The 21,479-nt window shown below is 56.4% G+C and overlaps 1 protein-coding gene across 1 annotated transcript in view; it reads left to right on the top strand.

The window, feature by feature from the left end:
- The window catches only part of Plxdc1 (plexin domain containing 1), a gene marked incomplete at its 5' end in the record, with an annotated part of 45,793 nt that continues 24,314 nt past the window's right edge, over positions 1-21,479 (top strand). The window contains 7 exon segments of the mRNA XM_013519432.1: positions 1-48; positions 3,957-4,135; positions 15,428-15,571; positions 15,683-15,752; positions 15,991-16,113; positions 16,960-17,078; positions 17,284-17,383. Coding sequence (XP_013374886.1) covers positions 1-48; positions 3,957-4,135; positions 15,428-15,571; positions 15,683-15,752; positions 15,991-16,113; positions 16,960-17,078; positions 17,284-17,383 — 783 coding nt within the window.

The raw sequence follows: 21,479 nt of genomic DNA, 5'->3' as shown, positions 1-21,479 counted from the left end.
TGCTCGGGGCGGCCGCGCGCGCGCTGAGCCCCCCGCGCCCCGGAGCAGGTAGGACAGGACCCGAGGTGGCCGGCGGTGGCGATGTCACCGAGCGCCGGAGCCCCGAGCTGCGGGCAAGCGGACGGGACCCTGCTTCCCAGGCGCGCCCACCGCTCCTTCGCTCCTGGAGGGACGCTGGGGACCCCAGGATTGGGCTCCCGGAGGGGACCCCGGGTCCCTCGGCCAGGCTCCCGCCCGCGCCCCTGCCTGCCGGTCTCCGCCTCTGGGGTGACCCGGGCGAGTCTGAGCCGGGTCCGGGGTGCGGGGGGACCCCTCCGTCTGAGCGGCGGCGGCCCTGAGCCTGCTTTCTGGCGGCTCTCGCTGCGCCCCCGTCCCTCAGCCTCAGGGTCCTCTCGGGTCACCCCGCTCCGTCCCGCCCTGGTGGCCTCAGCCACCCTGAGGGCTCTGCATACAGGAGGGGCTTCATACGTGAGTGCTGTTGCGTGAGCGAGTGGACCAGAGGCGCCCTGGACCCCAGACTCGCCCCGGAGAGAGCCCCCTTCCCGCGGGGCCGCTCCTGCTCGTCTTCCCCGGGGGAGGTGCCTGGCCGGGTCCCTGCCGCCAGCGGAGGGAAGGGTGTGGTGGGCGCTCGGGAGCCAAGTAGCTCGACAGCTGGAGCCTTCCCGGGGAGACTGGGTTCCCTGAAAGTCGGGAAGTTGGTCTCTGTGAAAACAGCTGAGGACCGGAGACTTTGGTGGGTGTTTTTTGTTGCCGGGCGTGTAGGCACACGCTGGTAATCTCAGCACTCAGGAGGCCGAGGCAGGAGGGTCACTTCGAGTTCAAGGCCAGCCTGGGCTACAAAATGAGTCCAGGACCAACCTGAACTCCATAGTGAAAGCCTGTCTCAAAAAAAAGAAAAGAATAAAAAAAGAATATTATTTTGTTAAAGACTCAAAACAACTCACTAAGAGATAGTTTTTTTTTAAGTGGTAGTTTTCATTTCATTTCATTTCTTTTTTTTCTTTCTTTTTTTTTTTTTTGACACTGGGGATGAAGCCCAGGGCCTTTGCACTGAGCTGGATCCTCAGACCTTTTTATTTTTTATCTGGAGACAGCATCTCACTAAGTTGCTAAGTTCCCCAGGTTGGGGTCAAACCTGTGATCCTCCTGACTCAGCCTTCCAGATAGCTGGCATTACAGGCATGTGCCGCCACAACTGGCTCAAGTGGAGATTTTCTCACCCCTGTCTTACAGATGTGAAAACTGAGGCTTAGAGAGATTTGCAACTTGTTCAGTGTCACCGGGAGTGGTAGAGTCTGGGTTCAGCTTCGAGCTCATCTGGTTCCGAATGCAAGCTTTCTACATTTGGGATGCAACCTTGGGGCTCCCAGGGGCTGTCCATGGGGCCGGGTCTCCCCATCCTGGTATCTCAAGCACACAGGGGATAAAAGACTCTTGCCACCCTCCCTCCCTTCCAGCATCCATGTGCACCACGGAGCATGTGCCTGTTGGGCACCCGGACCATCTAGGTGCCAGGTCTGAGCTAGGATGGCGAGGGCTGCAGTGTGTGTGTGTGTGTGTGTGTGTGTGTGTGTAAGGGCTTTTTGTGGAGCAGCACAGTCTGGGCTGGGCCAGCTGTGTCATGGAGCCTCTGACTGGGTCGGCTGTGTGGGGTGCGGTTGCCAGGCGTGGGGTCCGGCTGGGGCAGGCTGTCCCCTTGTGGTGGGCTCCATGCCACCCGTGGGCAGCCCAGGGGCATCCTGGGAATGGGCTGGGCCCTGCCCCTCCCCACGTCCTCCGGGAGCATCTGGTTGTGATCAGGGGAGAGGAGCGCGGGGGGCCTGGCCAGGGTCCGGGAGGCACAGCAGCCGGGACGACTTAATTGGGGAAAATGTCTAAGGGCCGAGCAGAACCTGAAACAGCTGCCGGGCCCCAGCTCGGGCCTGCTCTGGCCAAGTCTTGTCCCAGCTTCTGTGGCTCCCCTGAGGTCTCCCAGCCTCGCGGCCTCGATCATGCCGCATTGTCCCTTATACAGCCAGAGTAAGTCTGACGATTGAAATGACAGCCAGACGTGGTGCTGCACGCCTGTAATCCCAGCGCTAGGGAGGCTGAAGCAGGAGGATCACCATGAATTTGAGGCCAGCCTGGGCTACACAACAAGTCCCTGTCTTTAAAAAAAAAAAAAAAAGGGAATGACAGTATGACAATATGCAGCACAGCTCGGAGGGCTCAAAGCTCTGAAATGGAAAGAGATACTTTTCGTGTCGTTTAGAATTGCCTTAGGGACCTAGCATGAGGCAGAGAGAGCCGGAGTCTCAGCACCGCTGCCTGCAGGTGGCCACCCTCTGACCCTGGGCCAGGCACACATGACAAGCTGATCCCAACTCTGTGGGTCTGAGGTGCAGCGCTCCTGGCGGTCACTGATGGCTTGGAGGTGACTTTTGGGCGAAGCCTGTGTCCTCTTGTTTTGGGGGGCAGTGAGTTGCCCCAGGCATGGGACCGAAGAAGAAGTGGTCTGCCAAATGGGAAGATGCCAGGGCTTCGGGAGGCTCCGGGGACGTTGGAAGCCACGTGCACTGTTGGTGGGGGTACAAAATGCCACAGCTGTTCTGCACAGGTGACAGTATGGTGGGGCCTCAAAAAATTACAAATAGAGTTAAGACCCAGCCATTCCACCTCTGCGTATCTCCCCAAGGAATTGAAAACGGGCCCTCACAGAGGTGTTTGTACACCTTTGTTCAAATCAGCATTGTTCACAGTGGCTAAAATATGCAAGTAGCCAGGCATGGTGGCACACGCCTGTCATCCCAGCACTCGGGAAGCTGAGGCAGGAGGATTGCCATGAGTTCGAGACCAGCCTGGGCTACAAAGTGAGCTCAAGGCCAGCCTGAACTGAATAGCGAGACCCTGTCTCTAAAACCAAAAAGAAAAAAAGAAAAAAGACATTGTCCGAAAGAAACCAAAAGGGCGATGGGGAGTAGAGTGCTCCTGGATTCAGTCCTAGAACCACACACAGAAACCAACCACTGAGCTGTGTGTTTGTGGATCTTATGTGTATTTCACCACAGTTTTAAAATTTGAAGGAAAAAAATGACCCCATCCAAGGTGTTGGTTGTGCCAGGCTGGAGAAGCCCTGAACTACACGATCACTACTTCGTGGCTTGTTGTCCCGAGTCCCCTGGGAGACGCGGGGGGTCAGCTGCCGCCTCTGGCAGAACGCAAGGCTTTACTGGCCGCCGCTCTGGGTAGCGGTAAGCTTTCCAGTTCGGGTGGTTCTGGGCAAAAAGAAAGACAGGACGGCGAGGAGGGTGTGTCCATCACATCCACAGGTGTGGAGAAAGGAGCGCAAGGGTCACCTCGAAACACACTCTGGAAGCGACCCCACGTCAGCCGTCCAGATGGCACACCTCTGTTTGTCCCTTGGTGTCGGAACCAGGACTGACCAGACCTCTGTCCTCCGCTAGGTGCCAGGCAGGCTTCTGGCTGCAGCTTCAGTGATTTCCTTGGTGGCTGTGGTGTGCACGATGCCCCAGCTCTGAGGTCTCTTCCAGGGACACTTCATGGGGTGCCACCCACTGGGCTGGATGGTCGTCATCACTGGTGAAAAGTTCTCCCAGCTGGTGGCTACTGATGTAGCTAAGTTGTCAATGAGGAAATAAAAAATTTTTTGAGACAGGGTCTCGATGTATAGTTCAGCCTAGCCTTGAACTCACTAGGTAGCCCAGACTGGCCTCAGACTTGAGGCAATCCTCCTGCCTCAGCCTCCTGAGTGCTAGGATGACAGGTGTGTGCCACCACACCTGGCTCCCTTTCCATATTTATTTATTTATTTATTTAGGTACTGGGAATTGAACTCAGGACCTTGTGCTTGCCAGGCAGGTGCTTGTGTCACTGAGCTACATCCCCAGCCCATCTGACCCCCTTTCTGATCTCCACGCTGGACTATGGTGCTCAGCTTTCTGTTCCTTCTTCTCCAGGTCACCATGAAGGCCAAGGCTCTGTGTGGGCTGCCGAGGGGACCACCCAGGGCTGGCACCGGAGAGCCCGAGACAGCCCCGGGCAGGTGTCGGACGCAGACAGGACCCAGCTGAGCCAGGACTTTGGTGGGGGCACCCTGGCCATCGACACCCTGCCTGATAACAGCACACGCGTGGTGGTGAGAGCCGGGCGGGGGACGTGTGTGGTCTCCAGGTGGCCCTGGGGACTGGAGTGGAGCGAGGGGCCCCGGGCAGGGGACGGAGGAGGAGCTCACACTGGGCCGTGCGGTCGCAGCCTCTCGGAGCTGGCGCTGCCCGGCTTCTCCAGGACCCGTGCAGCGGGCGGCAGCTCAGATGCACAGTCCAGACCCGGGATGCCAGGCTCCAGCTCCTCCCTGACCCAAGGTAGCAGTGCTGAAGGTGGCATCTGTCTCATCCAGGTGTGAGTGACCCAGAGGTCTGCAGTGGCGCAGGCTGAGGACTGGAGGAAAAGCAGGCGGGGTGCACGGGGGACAGAGTCCCTCCCCAGGGCACGGGCGGGCACAGCGTCCCTCTGAGGGCACGGATGAGGGCGCCCTTCCGGCTCACGGGGGCTTTGGAGGGCTTCAGCAGGGCCAAGAGAGGCGCCGGGGCAAGGGATTGGTTCGCAGCCACAGAGGAACAGGAGCTCCTGCCCCCTCCACCACCTTCCACAGGTCACTGATGGGGGGTTGGTCCTGGGAGCAGGTGCTCCAGGGCTTCTGCAGACACACAGGAGTGCACACGAACCCCGGTCGCCCCACACCGGCACACTGCTGTTGCTGGTGCTGGTCTTGAATGGGCATGTTCTGGGGGGCAGTGCCTGAGGACTGAGAGTCAGTGTCGTAGCCCGTTAGCCACATGTGAGCAACACAGAGGTTTAAAGGAGCAGCTCTGGCCAGGCATGGTGGCACCTACCTGCAGTCCAAGCACTTGGGAGGCTGAGGCAGGAGGATCTCCTCCATTTCAGGGCCAATGAGTTCAAGGCCAAGTTGAACTACAGGAAATGAGACCCTGTCTCAAAATAATGAAATGAAATCAGTGTATGTGGAGGCCCATTTACTCTTCATGAACTCTCAGGCCCGAGTCCCCGGAGTCCCTGTGACAAGTTGTGCTGACATCCCTGTGGCAAAGTCTGGGTTTCAGTAGGACCTGTTCTCTAGGAGAAGGGACAGCGTAGCCAACTTTTCTTTTTGGTTTATTTTTTTTTTCTCTGAGACGGATCTCATGATGTAATCCAGGCTGGCCTCATACTCACAAGTGATCCTCCTGCCTCAGCCTAGCCAGTGCTGGGATTACAGGTGTGTGCCACTGCACCTGGGTTCCCATACTAATCTTAAGGATTCTTCTACCAAAAGAACAGAAGCAGCCATTGCCCTGATGCTCCTGGCCATCCCTGGGTGCTGTGTCTGGCTGCTTTGGTGGATATCCAATGGGCCTTTAACAGGTCCTAAGGCCTGGGGAAGGACCCCAACCAAGGCCACACACTGACGCTCAGTTATGTAACCCTGACAGTTGTCTCAGGTTGTGCAGTCCTGAAGCAGGGCTTTGGGGAGGGAGGTTGCTGGTTTATCAGAAGCCTGTAGTTCCTACTCCCAGGAAGGGGTGCCTGGCCATATTCCTTCCTTGGGAATTGTATCGGAGCCATGTCCATGAGCTGTGGGCCATATCCAGGATTCAGAGCCCATGGAAGCCAGTTAAACCTGGGGGAGCCAGGCGTGGTGACGCACGCCTGTAATCCCAGCACTCGGGAGGCTGAGGCAGGAGGATCGTTGCGAGTTCGAGACCAGCCTGGGCTACAAAGTGAGCTCAAGGCCAGCCTGAACTGCATAGCGAGACCCTGTCTCAAAAAGACCAAAAAAATAAAATAAATAAATAAATAAATAAATAAACCTGGGGGTGTGGGAGAGGCCTGGGCAGCTGCACGGGCAGGATCTGGCAGGCTGCTTGTGCCCTGCTGAAGGAGCGGGTGCCTGGGGCCAAAGCAAACCCTTCACGGGGGACTTTGGGGGCAGTACCTGGCCCTAGACTTTGAGACTGCGTATACCCTGTCAGCCGGGAAACTGGAAGTCTGAACCAGAGGACCTTGAGCCTCTGTTAAGAGGAGAATAAATAAGACCGTCACATATTGCATGGTAGCCCCATTCGCTGCGGTTAAATCAACCGAGGCCGTGACCGAAGCTTGTTCAGGAATGCGGGGGCTGGCCCTGACGCCTGCAGGGGGACAGTCCGGGGAGCTGTTTGTCCCAGCGCAGCCCAGCAGTCCACTCAAACACGAAAGGCTGCACCCCACGGCCACGAGCCACTGACACCTGCGGCCCCCGGGGAGGGCTCCAAGGGCTCCGGTCTTTGCCAACACTCACTCCCTGCTTGCTTCCTTGTAATCACAGCCCTCCCCGCGGGGGCAAAGCCGTACCGTCTTGTGGCTGCCATTTGGGTTTCCGTGATGACAAATGAGGATGAGCGGCTCTCCGGGGCAGGCTGGCCATTTGTATGTCTGTTCAAGGGCTCTGCATGCTTTTTTCTTGGCCCATTTTAAAGCTGGGCTGTTCGTCTCTGTCTGGGGAAAACCTCCTAACCCCTCTGAACGCGCCTCTCCAGTGTCTGGCGTGGGTGCTGCGGCCTGACTGTCACGGCAAAGATGCTCAACAGCAAGGTGACGCAGGCCGGGCCATGCTCGGGAGCAGTACTCACCCGCAGGTGCTGTGTGAGGCTCTGGTCCACGGTGACCGCCAGCCTGGTTTTTCCCAGGATGCCTTGGTCTTAGGACGGAATATCCAGTATCCCAGGAGACCCCGAGGGCGTAGGCAAACCGGGACAGTGTGGTCGCAGGGAAGACAGCGGGCCCCTGCTGTGGTGTGAATGTCTGTGTCCCTCTGTGTTCCTATTTAGTGCCGGGATCTCTAGGGAACGATGAGGTCAGAAAGGTGGGGCCCTCAAGAGTGGAATTAGTGCCCTTATCGAAGAGGGTTGAGGGAGCTTCATGGGCTTTTCCACCATGTGGAAATGTGGCATGAAAGTGCCATCCATCAAGCCTCTGGGAGACCCTAAATCTTCTGGGGCCTTTTTTTTTTTTTTTTGTCTTTTTGAGACAGGGTCTCACTATACAGTTCAGGTTAGCCCTGAGCTCACTTTGTAGCCCAGGCTGGTCTCAAACTCAAAACAGTCCTCCTGCCTCAGCCTCCCGAGTGCTGGGATTACAGACGTGCTCCACCTCACCCAGCTTCTTCCAGGGCCTTGATCTTGAACTTCCCAGCCTCTAAAATCAGGAGCAGTATATTTTGGCTGTTTCTAAATTGCCACATCAAAGGTGTTTTGTTACAGCAGCTGGAAAGGCTGAGACGGCATCCTTAGCAGTCAAGTCATCCCCAAAATGGTTTTCTTATCTGTAAAGCAGGACCAGGAAAGCCTCAAGGTGTTGGTGTGAAAACTGGACAAGCTAGGTGGGTGTGGTGGTGCACGCTGTAATCCCACCTACTCTGGAAGCTGAGGCAGGAGGATTGCAAGGTAAAGGACAGCCTGGGCATTTTTTTGTTTTGTTTTGTTTTTTGAGACACGGTTTTGTGCCAGGCTGGCCTTGAACTCATTAGTAGCCCGGGCTGACCTTGAACTTACAGAGATCCTCCTACCTTAGCCTCCTGAGTGCTGGGATTATAGGTGTGTGGCATTATGCCTGGCCCCTCCTGGGAAATTTAGTGAGGGCTATTCTCAAAAATTTTTTAAAAATTTTAAAGGGTTGGGAAAGCAATTCAGCACTGCCTGGGTTCGATCCCCAGTACTGCAGCAGCAACAGCAACAACAACAAAAAACCCCCAAACAACCCGCAACCCAATTGTGAGAAAGTTAACCACAGATCCCTCCCAGCCCTTACTGACAGGGACACAGAACAGGACTGGGTGACTGAAGAGGATGCCCTGGCCTTGAGGTCTCAGATGCGACCAAGCCTGAGAAGTGCCGCCTTGTCGCAGGGCTGTTGAACGGGGCCGTCGTCCGGGAGGTGGGCTGGAACTGCAGAAGCTCCTGGCGGCGATGTTTGTGAGATCGGGACAGCTGGAAGCCGCGGACACACCCAGGAAGGGGCACGAGTTAAGAAAGTTGTGGGCCCTCCTCCGAGTGGTCTGGCCTGCAGCCGTCCCAAATGAGGGTTGGAAATACCAGGCTGAGGCTGCGCCGGGGCAAGATGCTCTTTCATTCCCCGAGGCCAGGGCCCTTAGGAAGTGCCATGGCAGGAAAACCACTCTGGCTCCTCCTCAGTCCCCGTCACAGCCTACACTGGCAGGGTTGCCTCCCTCAGTTCCGCCTGCTCTCAGCAGGGCGAGAGCCCTCTGTGTCACCGTCACTTCCTGCCATTCTGTGGTGACAGGTGTTCTGCCTGAGCTTCTTTCATTTTTCTTTCCTTTTTTTTTTTTTTTTTTGAGTCAGGGTCATGTTATTCAGGCTGGTCTTGAACTCAGTATGTAGCCCAGGTGGCCCTCAAAGTCGCCGGAATCCTCCTGCCTCAGCCTCCCGAGTGCTGGGATTACAAGCGTGCCCCACCACACCCGGCTATATATATATATTTTATTAGCACATTTGCAGTAGATGATTACATTCATCATGAGACTGTATCCTTGTACATAGTGTATCTTAATTCTTTATTTGTCCCTTTCTGCTCCTCTCCTCCAATCCTTCTCCTCTCCCCATTCACAAAGTTCTCTTTCCTTTTTTTTTTTGTTTTTTGGTCTTTTTGAGACAGGGTCTTGCTGTGCAGATCAGGTTGGCTTTGAGCTCATTTTGTAGCCCAGGCTGGCCTCGAACTTGCAACGATCCTCCTGCCTCAGCCTCCCAAGTGCTGGGGTTACAGGTGTGTACCACCACGCCAGGTGATCTCTTTCCTTTTGTCCTTGCAGTTCTTTTCTTTAAATCCCTTTTCACCAATCTCTTGTTCCCCTGGCATTTGAACAAGTTCTTCCTACTTCCTAATATCAATCCCCCATTTTGTTCCTTATTTAGGAGGGTTTTTTTGTTTTTGTTTTTTGTTTTTTGTGCCGGGAATCAAACTCAGGACCTTTCGCTTGCTAGGCAGGTGCTTGTGCCTCTGAGCTATATTCCCAGCCTTCATTCCTTAGTTTTTTTTATTTTTTCAGTACCAGGGATCGAACTCACGACCTTGCACTTGCCAGGCAGGCACTTATGCCACTGAGCTATATGCCCAGCCCACCTCATTCCTTATTTATACCTTGGATTTCTCACATTTAAACTTGAGTGCCTGATTTATTTCACTTAAGATTATGGTCTCAAGGTGCATCCATTTACCTAAAAAAAAAAATCCTTCAACTTTACCTTCTTTATGGCAGAGTAGTACTCCATTGTATATAAATACCACACTTGCTTCCTCTGTTCCTCTGTTGATGGATAGATGGGCTGTTTCCAGAATTAGCTCTTATGACTTATGCTGCTATAAACACGCATACCCGTGTGTCACTGCAGTATGATGACTTTTACTCTTTTGGGAAGATGCCCAGAAGCGGAACCTCAGGGTCAGATGGAACCTCTGGTTTTGGTTGTTTGAGGAATCTTCGTGGTGCTTCCCTAGTGGTTGTACCAATTTACACTCCCACCAGCATCCCACCAACAATGGAGGAGGGGTCCTGTCTGGGTTTATTTCACCCTAAGGTCTGACTGCTCCCAAGGGCAGCAGAGTTCTTAGTTTCCTACTGCTATAACTGAATGCCCAAGGCTAAGTGATTAAGAGAATAGAGGTTAGCTGGGCGTGGTGGTACATGCCTATAACCCCAGCACTCGGGAGGCTGAGGCAGGAGGATCTTTGTGAGTTCGAGACCAGCCTGGGCTACAAAGTGAGCTCAAGGGCAGCCTGAACTACTTGGCGAGACCCTGTCTGAAAAAGACAAAAAAGACAAAGAGTAGAGGTTTGTTTAACTCACAGTTCTGGTGCTGGAAGTCCCAGATCAGGCGGCCACATCAGTGAGGGCCACGCGGGTGTGTGCTGGGGAGAGAACAGCCGGGGAAGCCTGGCTTTTAACTCCGTGCTGTGTCGTAACCACTCCAGTCCTGCGAGAACTGCATTAATCCCGCCTAAGAAACCAATTTAATTCCCGCTGCACCGTCGCGCCAGGCAGCAAGTTTCAGCCTGAGTTTCAGCAAACCTTGCCATCTGCATGCCCCGGGCGAGGGTAAACAGTAACAGTAGGTGATGCTGGAGGAGCCCTGTTCTCCTTGACGCTGAGCCCACGCAGTGGCCCCAGGAGGCAGGTGTTCCTGACACTGTGCCACTTCCATTCGGAACAGAGAGCTGAAGGCGCCTACCCAAGCTCACACAGCTGGGGAATGGCGCAGCCCAACAGGAGCCCAGGTCTTTCTGCCTTCGGGGTCTCTGAGGTCTTAACTGCCAGGTCCGCGGCGACAAGATGAGTGACGTATTGCTGCAGGGTGGGCTTTTAGCTCGTGCTGCTCAAACCACTCTGTGAGAGCTCGCTGGGAATCTTGTGCAGAGGTGGGTTCTGACCGCAGTCTGGGACTGCCGAGAAAGAAGTGCGTTTCGGACCAGCTCTGATGATGCTTACATTGTTCATCCTGGAGCACTTTTTTTTTTCCTTTTTTTTTTTTTTTTTTGGTGACATTGAGTATCAAATCCTAGGCTTATTTATTTACTTATTTTTGGTACTGAGAATCAAACTCACAACCTCCTGCTTGCCAGGCAGGAGGCACTGTGCCGCTGAGCTATATCCCTGGCTACCCAAGGCTTTTGTACAGAGCTATGTTCCCAGCCCTTTTTTAAAACTTTGAAACAGGGTCTTGCTAAATCACTAAGTTGCCCAGGCTGGGCTTGAACCTGCAATCCTCCTGCCTCAGCCTCCTGACTGCTGGGATTATAGGAGTGCGCCACCACACCTGGCTGAATGGAGTAGCGGTTTTCACATTGTGCTGCATGGAACCCTAGGGGTTCCCTGAGCTGCTCATCCGGCTGAGTGTGTCCGAGAAGTAGTGCCAAGCCTGCTGGGGCTTCCCTTCCCCGCTCCCGGGCAGTCCTGCTTCCCTGTGACCTGTCTACTGAGTGGCATGGCATTCAAAGGCAGAAAGGATTTCAGGGGCAAAACTGTTTGAAACCCATGTCCCGCCGCCTCCCCACACGAGGGTGGTTATTGGCCAGGGTTCGTGCACACTGTCCCGGCAGTCCCGGGTGGACCTGCCCAGCGGCCTGGCTCCTGCGGACGCCGGTGTGAAACGGCAGGTTGCCCCGTGTCTTCTAGCCCATGGAGCACACGCGGTGATGGGTGGTGGGTCACGTGGATTCCCTGCAGGCTCGGCCTCTGTAGCGTGTTGAAGTCACACAGTATGCAGCAGGGGCCTGGCATGTGTTCATTAGTGTGCAGGCTCAGGCGTTATAACACACGCCTACTGACAGGGTCTTAGACAGCAGAGAACTTCTCCCCCCACAGGTGAGAGTGTGAGCATAAGTAAGCAAGGGTCGATACAGCATCTCCGTGGTGTTGGGGACCTGGTCCCCCCAATCTTGTTGGTTTGCCCTCTGTACCGTTTGCCCTCTGTTTTGTAGTCTAAAATGGCTACTTCAGCTCCGACCATCACACCTGTGTCCCTCTAGGCAAGGGGAGGGCAGCTTGTTCCTATTCATTTCCTTTAGTCAGACAGCCATATAGCCACACCCCACTGTGAGGAGTGCGCGGGATGTCCTTCAGCGTCACGGCCTTCTGCTACTAAGGGGAGGCTGACTATTGGAAGGTGAAAACCAGTCTTTGCCGCGGGCAGCGTCACTGTCTTTGAGGGGAGCCAGGTCGGCCACGTTCCTATCAGTGGAACACAATGCCCGACACCCACAGTTTAGAGGGGAAGAGGCTGAATTTGCCTCACAGTTTCAGGGATCAGCGCACGGTTGGTGGAGGGCCTGGCAGAGCAAAGCAGTCAGCTCGCGGTGGCCGGAAGCGGAGCGGGGCAGTAGTGCTGGACAGGAGGGAGCCAGGGACCAGAGAGAGATGCCAAGGCGACAGTCATGACCACCAGGGCACGCCCAGGAGCGTGTGTCCCCCCGACTCCCTTGGTTCACGCTAATCGAGTTGACACACTCACGCTTTACCCCCCCAGGACTGCCCTGGCCCCAGATGGTGAAGTGACTCTGGGCCTCGTTTCCCCACTTGGAAAATGGGACGATATGAGCCCCCCCCCCCCGCAAGGGTTGCTGGGGCTGATGCCCGTGAAATGCCCGCTCCCGTCTCCTCGCACACGCTCTCCTAGGCCCCTCGCGGACTTAGTCCTTGGCTGTGTCCAGCACTGAGCCCTCTCCGGTCTCCTCCTCCTCGGCTCCGTGGCTGTGCTCGGCAGGGCTCTGAGTAGCTCCAGACCCCGCTCTGCTGCCCTGGGTGATCGGCGTCACCCTGTGCCCGGGGAGGGGCTGCGGGCCTCTCTGGGCCCCAAACCGGCTGCATGGTGCCGCCAGCACCGTCCTGCTCCCGATGGCCGCGCTTGCCTGGCTCTTTGGCTCCGAGGCCCTGTGCATATTGGCAAGGAGCTCGGCTGTGGTGCGGAGCGCAGCCCCCAGAGACGCGTGTGGATATTGGATCCCCGCCTCACCGCAGCGCATCAGGAGGTCGGTGTCTCCATCCAGCCTTGCGGGAGGGAGGGAGGCCACGCGTCCTTCGGGGGCTTCAGGATAAAAGGGCTCATCGGGACAGACGCCCGAGATCTGATCTCGGTGGCATTAGGAGGAAGACGGGACCAGGGCACACCGGTGCCACAGGAAATGATGTGGCAGCGAGCAAGCGGAGCAGTGGCAAGGACATGAGCCACGGCCGGGCTCCTCCGTGGAGCAGGGGGACCAGCCGTTTGTCCTCGCGTGGGGAAGCAGCCAGTGAGCCGCATAGCCGGTGTCGGTGTGTGCGTCTGCTTGGGCTTCACAGCGGCACCGCGTGGCTTCTGTCTGGACGCCTGCAGTCAGCACCGCGGCGGCCATGGGAGTCCGGAAGCGGCTGAGGGCAGCCAGACCCTGCCCCAGCCTGTCCACCCCCGGCTGCAAGCTGGGGTGGGGGTGGGGCCGCCCTGCTGCCGGCCTGGTCTGTGGTACCAAGATCCTCTGCTGCGACGGAGCTCATCGCGGTGGGACGAGTAGTCTGGAAGGAACTAGGCACAGCAGCCTAGTCCTTGCTCAGGCTGTGATGGGAGGAAGAGGCTCCTGCAGGCAGAAGCCCGGTAGGCCTGGGGCACAGATTACAGCAAGCAAGGAGCAGGTGCTGGTGGCGGTCAGACCAACCGTCAGGAAGAATTTGTTTCTTTTCTTTTTTTTTTTTGTCTTTTTGAGACAGGGTCTCGCTATGCAGTTCAGGCTGGCCTTGAGCTCACTTTGTAGCCCAGGCTGGTCTCAAACTCAAAAGGATCCTCCTGCCTCAGCCTCCCGAGTGCTGGGATTACAGGCGTGCGTCACCATGCCCGGCAAGGAAGGATTTGTTTCTGTGTGACAGATAGCTAAAGCCAGGGATTTTAAGGAGCATGTCATCAAACACCCAGGCTCCATCCTGCTTTCTATCCCGCCATCCCTGGAGGGGGCGACCTCTTCTCCTTACACTGACAAAATGGCTGCTGGAGCCCCAGCCATTACGTCGGCATTCTAGACAGGAGGAAGGCAAAGGAAAAAGTTAAAAGGGACAAGCTGTTAAATCTGACTTCTTTCAAAATCTCCACTGGAACCTTGGGCTGGTCTCTTAGCCAGCCTGTGTGCCATGGTGACCCTGAAGACATTCAGAAAATGAGGGGTTTTGCTGGCTGTGTTGCTGCTTGCTGCAAAATCAATGTTCTGTTAGTAAAGAGGAGAAGGGGATGGATGTCAAATAGGCAGTACCCAGACAGCCTCACAGGACCTTGTGGGTTGTGGTGAGGGTGTAACCTCTGTCTTGAGTAGCACTGGGGAGCCACAGAATGTCCTAGGCAGGGAGAGTGAGTGGTTTGGAGGAGAGCAACTCCAGGTTGCCTCAGCGGAACCACAGCAACCCAGAGCACGGTGCTTGGTTCTGAGGGCTGCTGTTCAAAGTTTTCGGGGAGCAGATTCATTTCCCAACTTCCAGCCCATCGCAGGCTACTGCTCCGTCCCATTCCCAGCCTCCTGCTCCTGTCCTCAGAAGGCAGAAGAGAGAGCCACATACAGTAGGGGCGGGGCCTCCGCTCACCATGCAAGCTTCCGGGGTGACCGTGCATGTGAGGACCTCGAGCCCCAGGCAGGGAGGTGCCCTCGGCTGTCCCTGTGCTCGGGGCGCAGCAGACACGTGAAGGTAGGCTGGGGCGCCCTTGGCTTCCCTTCTTCACAGTGTGAGGCTAACATCAGCCCTTCAGTACACTTTTCTTTTTTGAGACAGGATCTCTCTGTGTAGTTCAGAACTCACGGCAATCTTCCCGCCTCAGCCTCCCAAGTGCTGGGATTACAGGCATGTGCCGCAGTACCTGTAAATGTGCTATTGGAAGGGGGTGGCGCTGTGACAGGCAAGGAGGCGGCGTTGGTAACCCAACTCTTGCCTCCCCCGGGGGACTCGCGCCCTATAGTGGCTTCATTGAAAGCCATCCGTCCCACCCGCCTGGCTCAGGTGACAAGAAAGCAGCGGACCCTGGGCGACTCCTGGAAACCTGGGAGGAGGAGGAGGCCGCTCGGAAGGGGTGGGCGTCCTCACTGGGTGGGTGAGCAGGGGCAGGATGTCGCTAAGAAGGTGACATTTAAGCTGAGCTTTGAAGAAAGGGGGAGGAGGCAGCGGCAGCAGGCACCCCGCCCTCCTGCGTCTCTTCCCCCTTTCGCCCGGCCCCTGAGCGGGTCCCTGTCCCCAGGCCGTGTCTGGCCGTCGCTGTGAGGATGCCAGGAGCCACTGGTCTCGGTCATGCTGGGCCCAGGGCAGGGCCGGCTGGGCAGCAGGGAGCGGGCAGGCAGAACCTCCTTCACTCTGTCCACGGCCAGCGCTGCTGGGCAGCCATTAGTGACCCAGATGCCCAGGCCCCAAGTGCCCCCTGTGGAACGCACCCAGCTCAGCCCGTCCTCACTGGGAGAGGAGCAGAGCGACACGCTGTTCCCTCTAATGGCGCCCCGTGGTCTCCTGTAGCGCACGGCCTTCTAGGAGCCATTTTCCTTTCCTTTCACTGAGGTGCTCCCAAGGGCTGCTCCCGCTCGGGCCCCCAGCGTGCCCTGTGGGACTCGGGCTGCGCAGAGGCGTGGTGGCTGCTGTGGGGCTGGGCACGGGCCCAGCAGGGGCAGATGTGGCAGGGCCACACCTGCTGAGGGCCAGGAGTGCAGTCTCTGGGCTCAAGGAGGGACGGAGGGGTCCCAGCCCAGGCCATCCTTCTGGGCCGCGGGCCCAGCGCCCGGACGTGGGTGACTTCCGGCGCCTGGAAATCCGAGTGGGGAGGGCAGAGATGGCTCCGGCCAGCCTGACCCCTCCTCCCTGCGGGCCCTGTCTTGTCCCCCGCAGGAGTACAACCACAACTACTACGTGTCCCGTGTCTACGGCCCCAGTGAGCCCCGCAGCCGGGAACTGTGGGTGGACATGGCCGAGGCCAACCAGACCCAAGTGCGGGTACACAGGACCCTGTCCAGTGCGCACCGGCAGGCTTCGGTGAGTGCCCGCCCGGTGCAGGGCGTGGCTGCGGTCTAAGATCTAGGATCCGCAGGGCCCTGCGGGTGCCGCCCCCACTCTGCCCAGACTCATGCTCCCCTGTCCCCACAGAGAGTGGTCCTGTCCTTCGATTTCCCTTTCTATGGGCATCCTCTGCGACAGATCACCATAGCAACGGGAGGTAAGGCGAGCGGCGGAGGATTGCGCTGGGAGGGGGGCCGGGAGGCTCCCTGGAGACCCCACTCCCAGGGCTTCTCACCTCTTCTGGGCCCTGTGGTTCACACCCGCGGGGCAGGCAGGACCTGTCTGGTCTGGGCCCCTGTGGCTCCAAGCAGGCCGACCCGGAGCCCCGGTGGGCGTGGGGCACACCCTCCGCTCCTGCTCACCGGCGGCTCTGAGCCCCTCATCTGTCCCCGCAGGCTTCCTCTTCACAGGCGACGTGATCCACAGGATGCTCACAGCCACTCAGTACGTGGCACCCCTGATGGCCAACTTCAACCCTGGCTACTCCGACAGCTCCACGGTGGCCTACTTTGACAATGGTGAGGCAGAGCTCGGAGCGCCGGGCACCAACTCCGGGCACCCCGGCCAGCCCCTTTAAAGGAACCCCAAGCCAGAGAGGGCTGGGATGGGCCACAGTCACATTATGGGGACAGTGCCTGCTGCCCAGCAGTCTGAGGAGATGACCCAGAAGGGCCAGGCTCTTGGAGGTGAAAGAGTGGTCAGGGGCCTTTACTGTGTCTCCTCACTGAGGCGTCTGGAGAACAGAAGTCTCCTATTCCTGTGTCTTGAAGTGTCCCGTCCGTCGCCCACCCCCCACCCCTGGCGCAAGTCTCACGGACTTATTGGCACGGTTTTTGAAAGGTGATGGATGCCAGGCATGGTGATGTATGCCTGTGATCCCAGCACTTGTGAGGCTGAGGCAGGAGGATCGAAACAATACCATGGGTCGCTAAAGCTAAACCGGCTGTTAGGAGGTGGGCGGGGCCTGGAAAGGGCTCCTCCCTTCACTCACAGCTTCCTGGCTGCCGGAAGTGAGCAGCTCCCGTGGTGGCTGCTTGCTGTGCAAGGGTTTGAAACCTTTAAAACAGGGCCAGGGACATAGCTCAGGGGCACAAGCACCAGGCTGGCAAGTGCAAGGTCCTGGGTTCAATTCCCAGTACCGAAACAAAAACAAAAACAAAACCCAGGAACTGAAGTAAACCTCTCCTTCCGGAAGCTGTAAGTTGCAGGTGCCCGGTGCTGTGCCTCGGGGATAGGGAAGTGACTAGGACGCCCCCATCACCCCCTATCACCCCGAGGGACCCAGCCCGCCGTTGTGCGCAGCCCGGGCTGTCTTTGCCACAGGGCCCGGCTCCCTGCCCAGCCAGGCTCTGCTCCCTCCCCAGGGACGATCTTCGTGGTGCAGTGGGACCACATCTACCTCCAGGGCAGCGAGGACAGGGGCAGCTTCACGTTCCAGGTGGCTCTGCACCGCGACGGCCGCATTGTCTTCAGCTACAAAGAGGCAAGTGCTGGCGGCTGGGGCAGCTGGTCTTGGGGCTATCCCCAGGCTCAGCGGATGGCTCAGTACGGGGACGACGCGGAGTCGGGGTGAGAGTGGAGGCTTGAGGTGTCTTTCTCGAGTCCTCTAAGAGGTGGCTCTGAGCTCTGTAGAGTCCGGGTCAGCCCAAGGGACTCAGGGCAGACGGAGCTGCTTCTCCGGCCCGCAGATCCCCATGTCTGTCTGGGAGATCAGCTCCGCCCAGCACCCCGTGAAAGCTGGCCTGTCCGACGCCTTCATGGTCCTCAATACGGGCCCGGATGTGCCAGGTGAGTCTAAGGGACCCCGACCAGCCAGCCGGTGGGGAGGCCCCCAAATGCTGACCTGTGAACCATATCCTCCCTCAGCCTCAGCTGCCTCCTCTGTAAAACGGGCGAAGAACAGAAGGGGAGCTGCCTCCCTGGGTCCCCCTCCAGCGCTGACATTTTAAAGGACACAGTTCTTTTTTCCTGCCTCAAACCCCAATATGCAGCTAGGGGAGGCTTTTCATTTTGAGATAGGGTCTGGCTAAGTCACTAAGTGGTCCAGGCTGGGCGTGAACTTGTGAAAATGTAGCTGGCCCAAAATGTAAAAGATAGGCCTGGCGTGGTGGCGCACACCTGTAATCCCAGCACTCGGGAGGCTGAGGCATGAGAATCGTTGCAAGTTTGAGGCTAGCCTGGGCTACAAAGTGAGCTCAAGGCCAGCCTGAGCTGCATAGCGAGACCGTGTCTCAAAAAGACAAAAAACAAAACAAAACAAAATGTAAAAGATACAAAAGAATGTAGAGAAAAGATTAGAGTTCTTGCTGGCTGTAGAGGAGCACAGCTATAATCTCAGCACTTTAGGAGGCTGAGGCAGGAGGATCATAGTAGGTTTGAACCCTGCCTGGGTGATTTAGTGACTTATTGAGACCCTATCTCAAAATAAAAAATAAAAAAGGACTATGGACATAGCTCAGTGTGGGGGGCCTGCTTCAAACTCCAGTACTGACAAAAAGAAAAGATTAAAAAATAAATAAATAAAAATAAAAATAGAAAAGATTATAGTTGTCCCTGTCCCTGACCTCTGTCCCCCAGACCCCCTCCCTGGAGTTAGCCCTTCTGTAAGTCAGCTGTGTTCAGTGTCTGTGGGGTCTTGGGGGGCCTACTAAAGCCAAAACTTGAGTGAGAAAACAATTAGAGAAGGCTGGGGTGGGGCTCAGTGGTAGAGCATTTGCCTGGTAGGTGGAGCTTAGATTCCATCCCCAGTATCACAAAGAAAACCTCCAAACATTGTATTAGTTAGCTACTGCTATGTAACAAATGGCTCCAAAAATGTAGTAGCTGGAAACAGTGACTGTGTTAACTCAATTTCTTTGGCTCAGGAAGCACAGTATGACTCAGGCATCTTTCACAGGCTGTGATCAAAGTGTCAGCCAGGGTCACGTTTTGGGGCAGGAAGAGATCTGCCTCTAGGAGCAGGACTCAGGTCCCCAAAGGGGCTGCTTGGCTTCTTGCCTTGTGAGTCTCTCCCAGGACAGCTCACCACAGGGCTCTGGCTCCTGACTCAATAATCAAGATGGCAGATGGGCTGGAAGAGGGAAGCCAGAGTCTTCACAGCAGAGTTTTAATGATTTCTGCCATGTCCTGTGGTTGGCAGCAAGTCACTGGATCCAGCTCACACTGAGAGGGCACTGCCTAAGGCACGGGTACCAGGAGGCCAATTTCCCATCTGCCTGGTGTGCACACTACAATCCTATGCCCCAGGTACCAGCTTTACAGCTTTTCATTGATGCTGCTCCCCCCGCCTCCACGGTGAGGGCATTTGTACCACTCTAAACAAGTACACGTGGCTGGGTATGGCGCACACCTATAATACCAGCACTCGGGAGGCTGGGAGGCTGAGGCAGGAGGTCGTTGTGAGTTCTGAAACCAGCGTGGCCTACAAAGTGAGCTCAAGGTGAGCCTGAATTGCATAGGGAGATCCTGTCTCAATAAGATAAAAACGGGCCGAGGATATAGCTCAGTGGCACAAGCGCCTGCCTGGCAAGCTCACGGTCCTGAGTTCAATTCTTTTTTTTTGTCTTTTTGAGACAGGGTCTCATTATGCAGTTCAGGCTGGCCTTGAGCTCACTATGTAGCCCAGGCTGGTCTCTAACTCTTAAGGATCCTCCTGCCTCAGCCTCCCCAAGTGCTGCGATTACAGGCGTGCGCCACCACGCCATGCCAGTTCAATTCTTGGAACCAAAAAAAAGAAAAGAAAAGAAAAAAAAACCATGTTATCTCAATAACATAAAAACGAAAAACAAAAACAAAAAACAAATCCAGCCTGGGCTACACAGTGAGTTCAAGGCCAGCCTGAACTATATAGCAAGACCCTGACTCAAAAAACAAACAAAAATGAATACATAAATAAACAAACAAATGAGCATTTGCCCCACTTGCCTGTCTGTGGTCACGCAGCTAGGGAGGAGAGAATTGAGACCTAGATCTTTCCGATTTCAATCCCATTGAGCCTTTTTCTTTGTACTGATGATTAAACCCAGGGCCTTTACACTGAGCTCCATCCCCAGCCCTTTTTCTATTTTTAATTTTTAGACCAGGTCTTGCTAAGTCTCAGAATTGCCCAGGTTGGACTTCAACTTTTGATCCTCCTGCCTCAGCCTCCCAGGGTGCTGGGATGGCCAGCGAGTGCTACCTCGCTCAGACATCAAGCCTTCCTTAATCTGACCCACCCTGATTCCAGCCAGGGAGTGAACCCTTTCCTCCTTAGCTATCCCTCACTCCTGCAGCCCCAGGTACATCTCCTCAGGCTGTTCTGGGGATAGGGAGGGAGGAGGGCCTGTCAGGAATTGCACATTGGATGGGGGGAAGAGAGGAAGTCAGCTCCGGGGGCAGGGTGGGTGTGCATGGGGGCTCCTGTGGGAACCTGGGGTGCTGACTGCTTTGGAGCAGGTGGGAGGACACTCAGCCCCGCTGAAATAACGGGGCGGACAGGACCGGAGTTGCCAGGCTCGGGGTCCTGCTGAAGCCACCGTCCTCTGCTCTGCGTGGCTCTGTGGAAGGCAGGGTCTGGTGCCACCTGGGCTTGGGAGATGTCAGCTGGGGACACCAGTCCGGACCCGAGGGGACCTGGAGCTCTAAAATCAGACCTGCGATGGCAGTGGGGGCGCAGTGACACTCGTGGTTTTTCTGGGACAGAGGCCTCCCCGCCGTAAGATTTGAAAATGGGCCAGGCGGCATGTGCGAGGGGCTGGGCGCGGTTGAGCCACAGCACGGCAGAGGTAAAATAAACCAGGCTCAGCCCTGCCTTCGGGAGTGACACCGACCTGTGTGAGGAGGTCGGGCTGCCCTAAGCCTGGAGTCCGACCTGAGCTGAGGGGCTTCGTCTGGATTCGGCTGAGCCGCAAATAACCGCAAATCCCAAGAAGCAGTGGTTACCCGAGTTTGGGGACAGCCCCGCGTCCCCAGCTCTGTGGTCTCCTCAGACCTTCCCGCTGCCCAAGCCCCGAGGGGTGGCATCTCTGTCCTCCTACCCAGCGAGGCTGCTCCCTGCCATCCAAGGAGTGGATTCGGTTCCCCAGCACTCAAGGACCCTCCCTGCTTCCCAAGCTGCTGAATCCTGTCTGGGACCCTCTCGTCCGGCTCCCAGCGCCTTCCTCCCCAGCCCAGGTTTTTCTCACCATCCTTGCCTTCTGCAGAGCATCTTTGATGGAAAAACCTCACTGCCTGGTGTAGCGGTGCACAGGCTTGTAATCCTGGCACTCGGGAGGCTGAGGCAGGAGGATCACCATGAGTTTAAACCCAGCCTGGGCTATATAGAGAGAGTCTGTCTTCAAAATCCAGAATAAAATGAGAGAGAGAGGGACAGAGAAAGAGACAGAGACAGCTTTTAGACGTGCTCAAGGTGTCCGAGGTGGCCCCTACACTCTTCAGTGGCTGAGGGATAGCTGGGAGCCAGTGTCATTTCCTCTATTTCATGGGCAGCATAAAAGCAACTTGAGCATACCTTATTTTAAAACTGACAGTCTGAATTACTGGAACTGGTTAATGAGGCTTTGATTATCAAGGGCTCCGTATTGTGGCCTGCCCCTTGGCTGGCCCTGGAATGGCCTTAGATGGCCCTAACACACAAGCCTCCACTTTCTCCAGAATTTTCTTTCTAGGCTAAACTCCAGGTCAGCTGTGTGTCAGCGGCCTGTGCCAGGCTGCCAGTGGGGCGGTGGAGGACCCAGAGCTGGCTGCAGAGGGAAAGGAACCAGCCAGGCATTGGTAGTACACGTCTGTCATCCCAGCACTCAGAAGGCTGAGGCAAGAGGATGCTGTGAGTTCAAATCCAGCCTGGGCTACAAAGTGAGCTCAAGGCCAGCCTGCACTACATAGCAAGACCCTGTCTCAAAAAAAA

This window comes from Chinchilla lanigera, unplaced genomic scaffold (genome assembly GCF_000276665.1).
Source record: "Chinchilla lanigera isolate Chin_1 unplaced genomic scaffold, ChiLan1.0 scaffold00050, whole genome shotgun sequence".
Classification (NCBI taxonomy): domain Eukaryota; kingdom Metazoa; phylum Chordata; class Mammalia; order Rodentia; family Chinchillidae; genus Chinchilla; species Chinchilla lanigera.
Note: the sequence above shows the minus strand (reverse complement) of the source record. Positions and strands in the feature narration are given on the sequence as shown.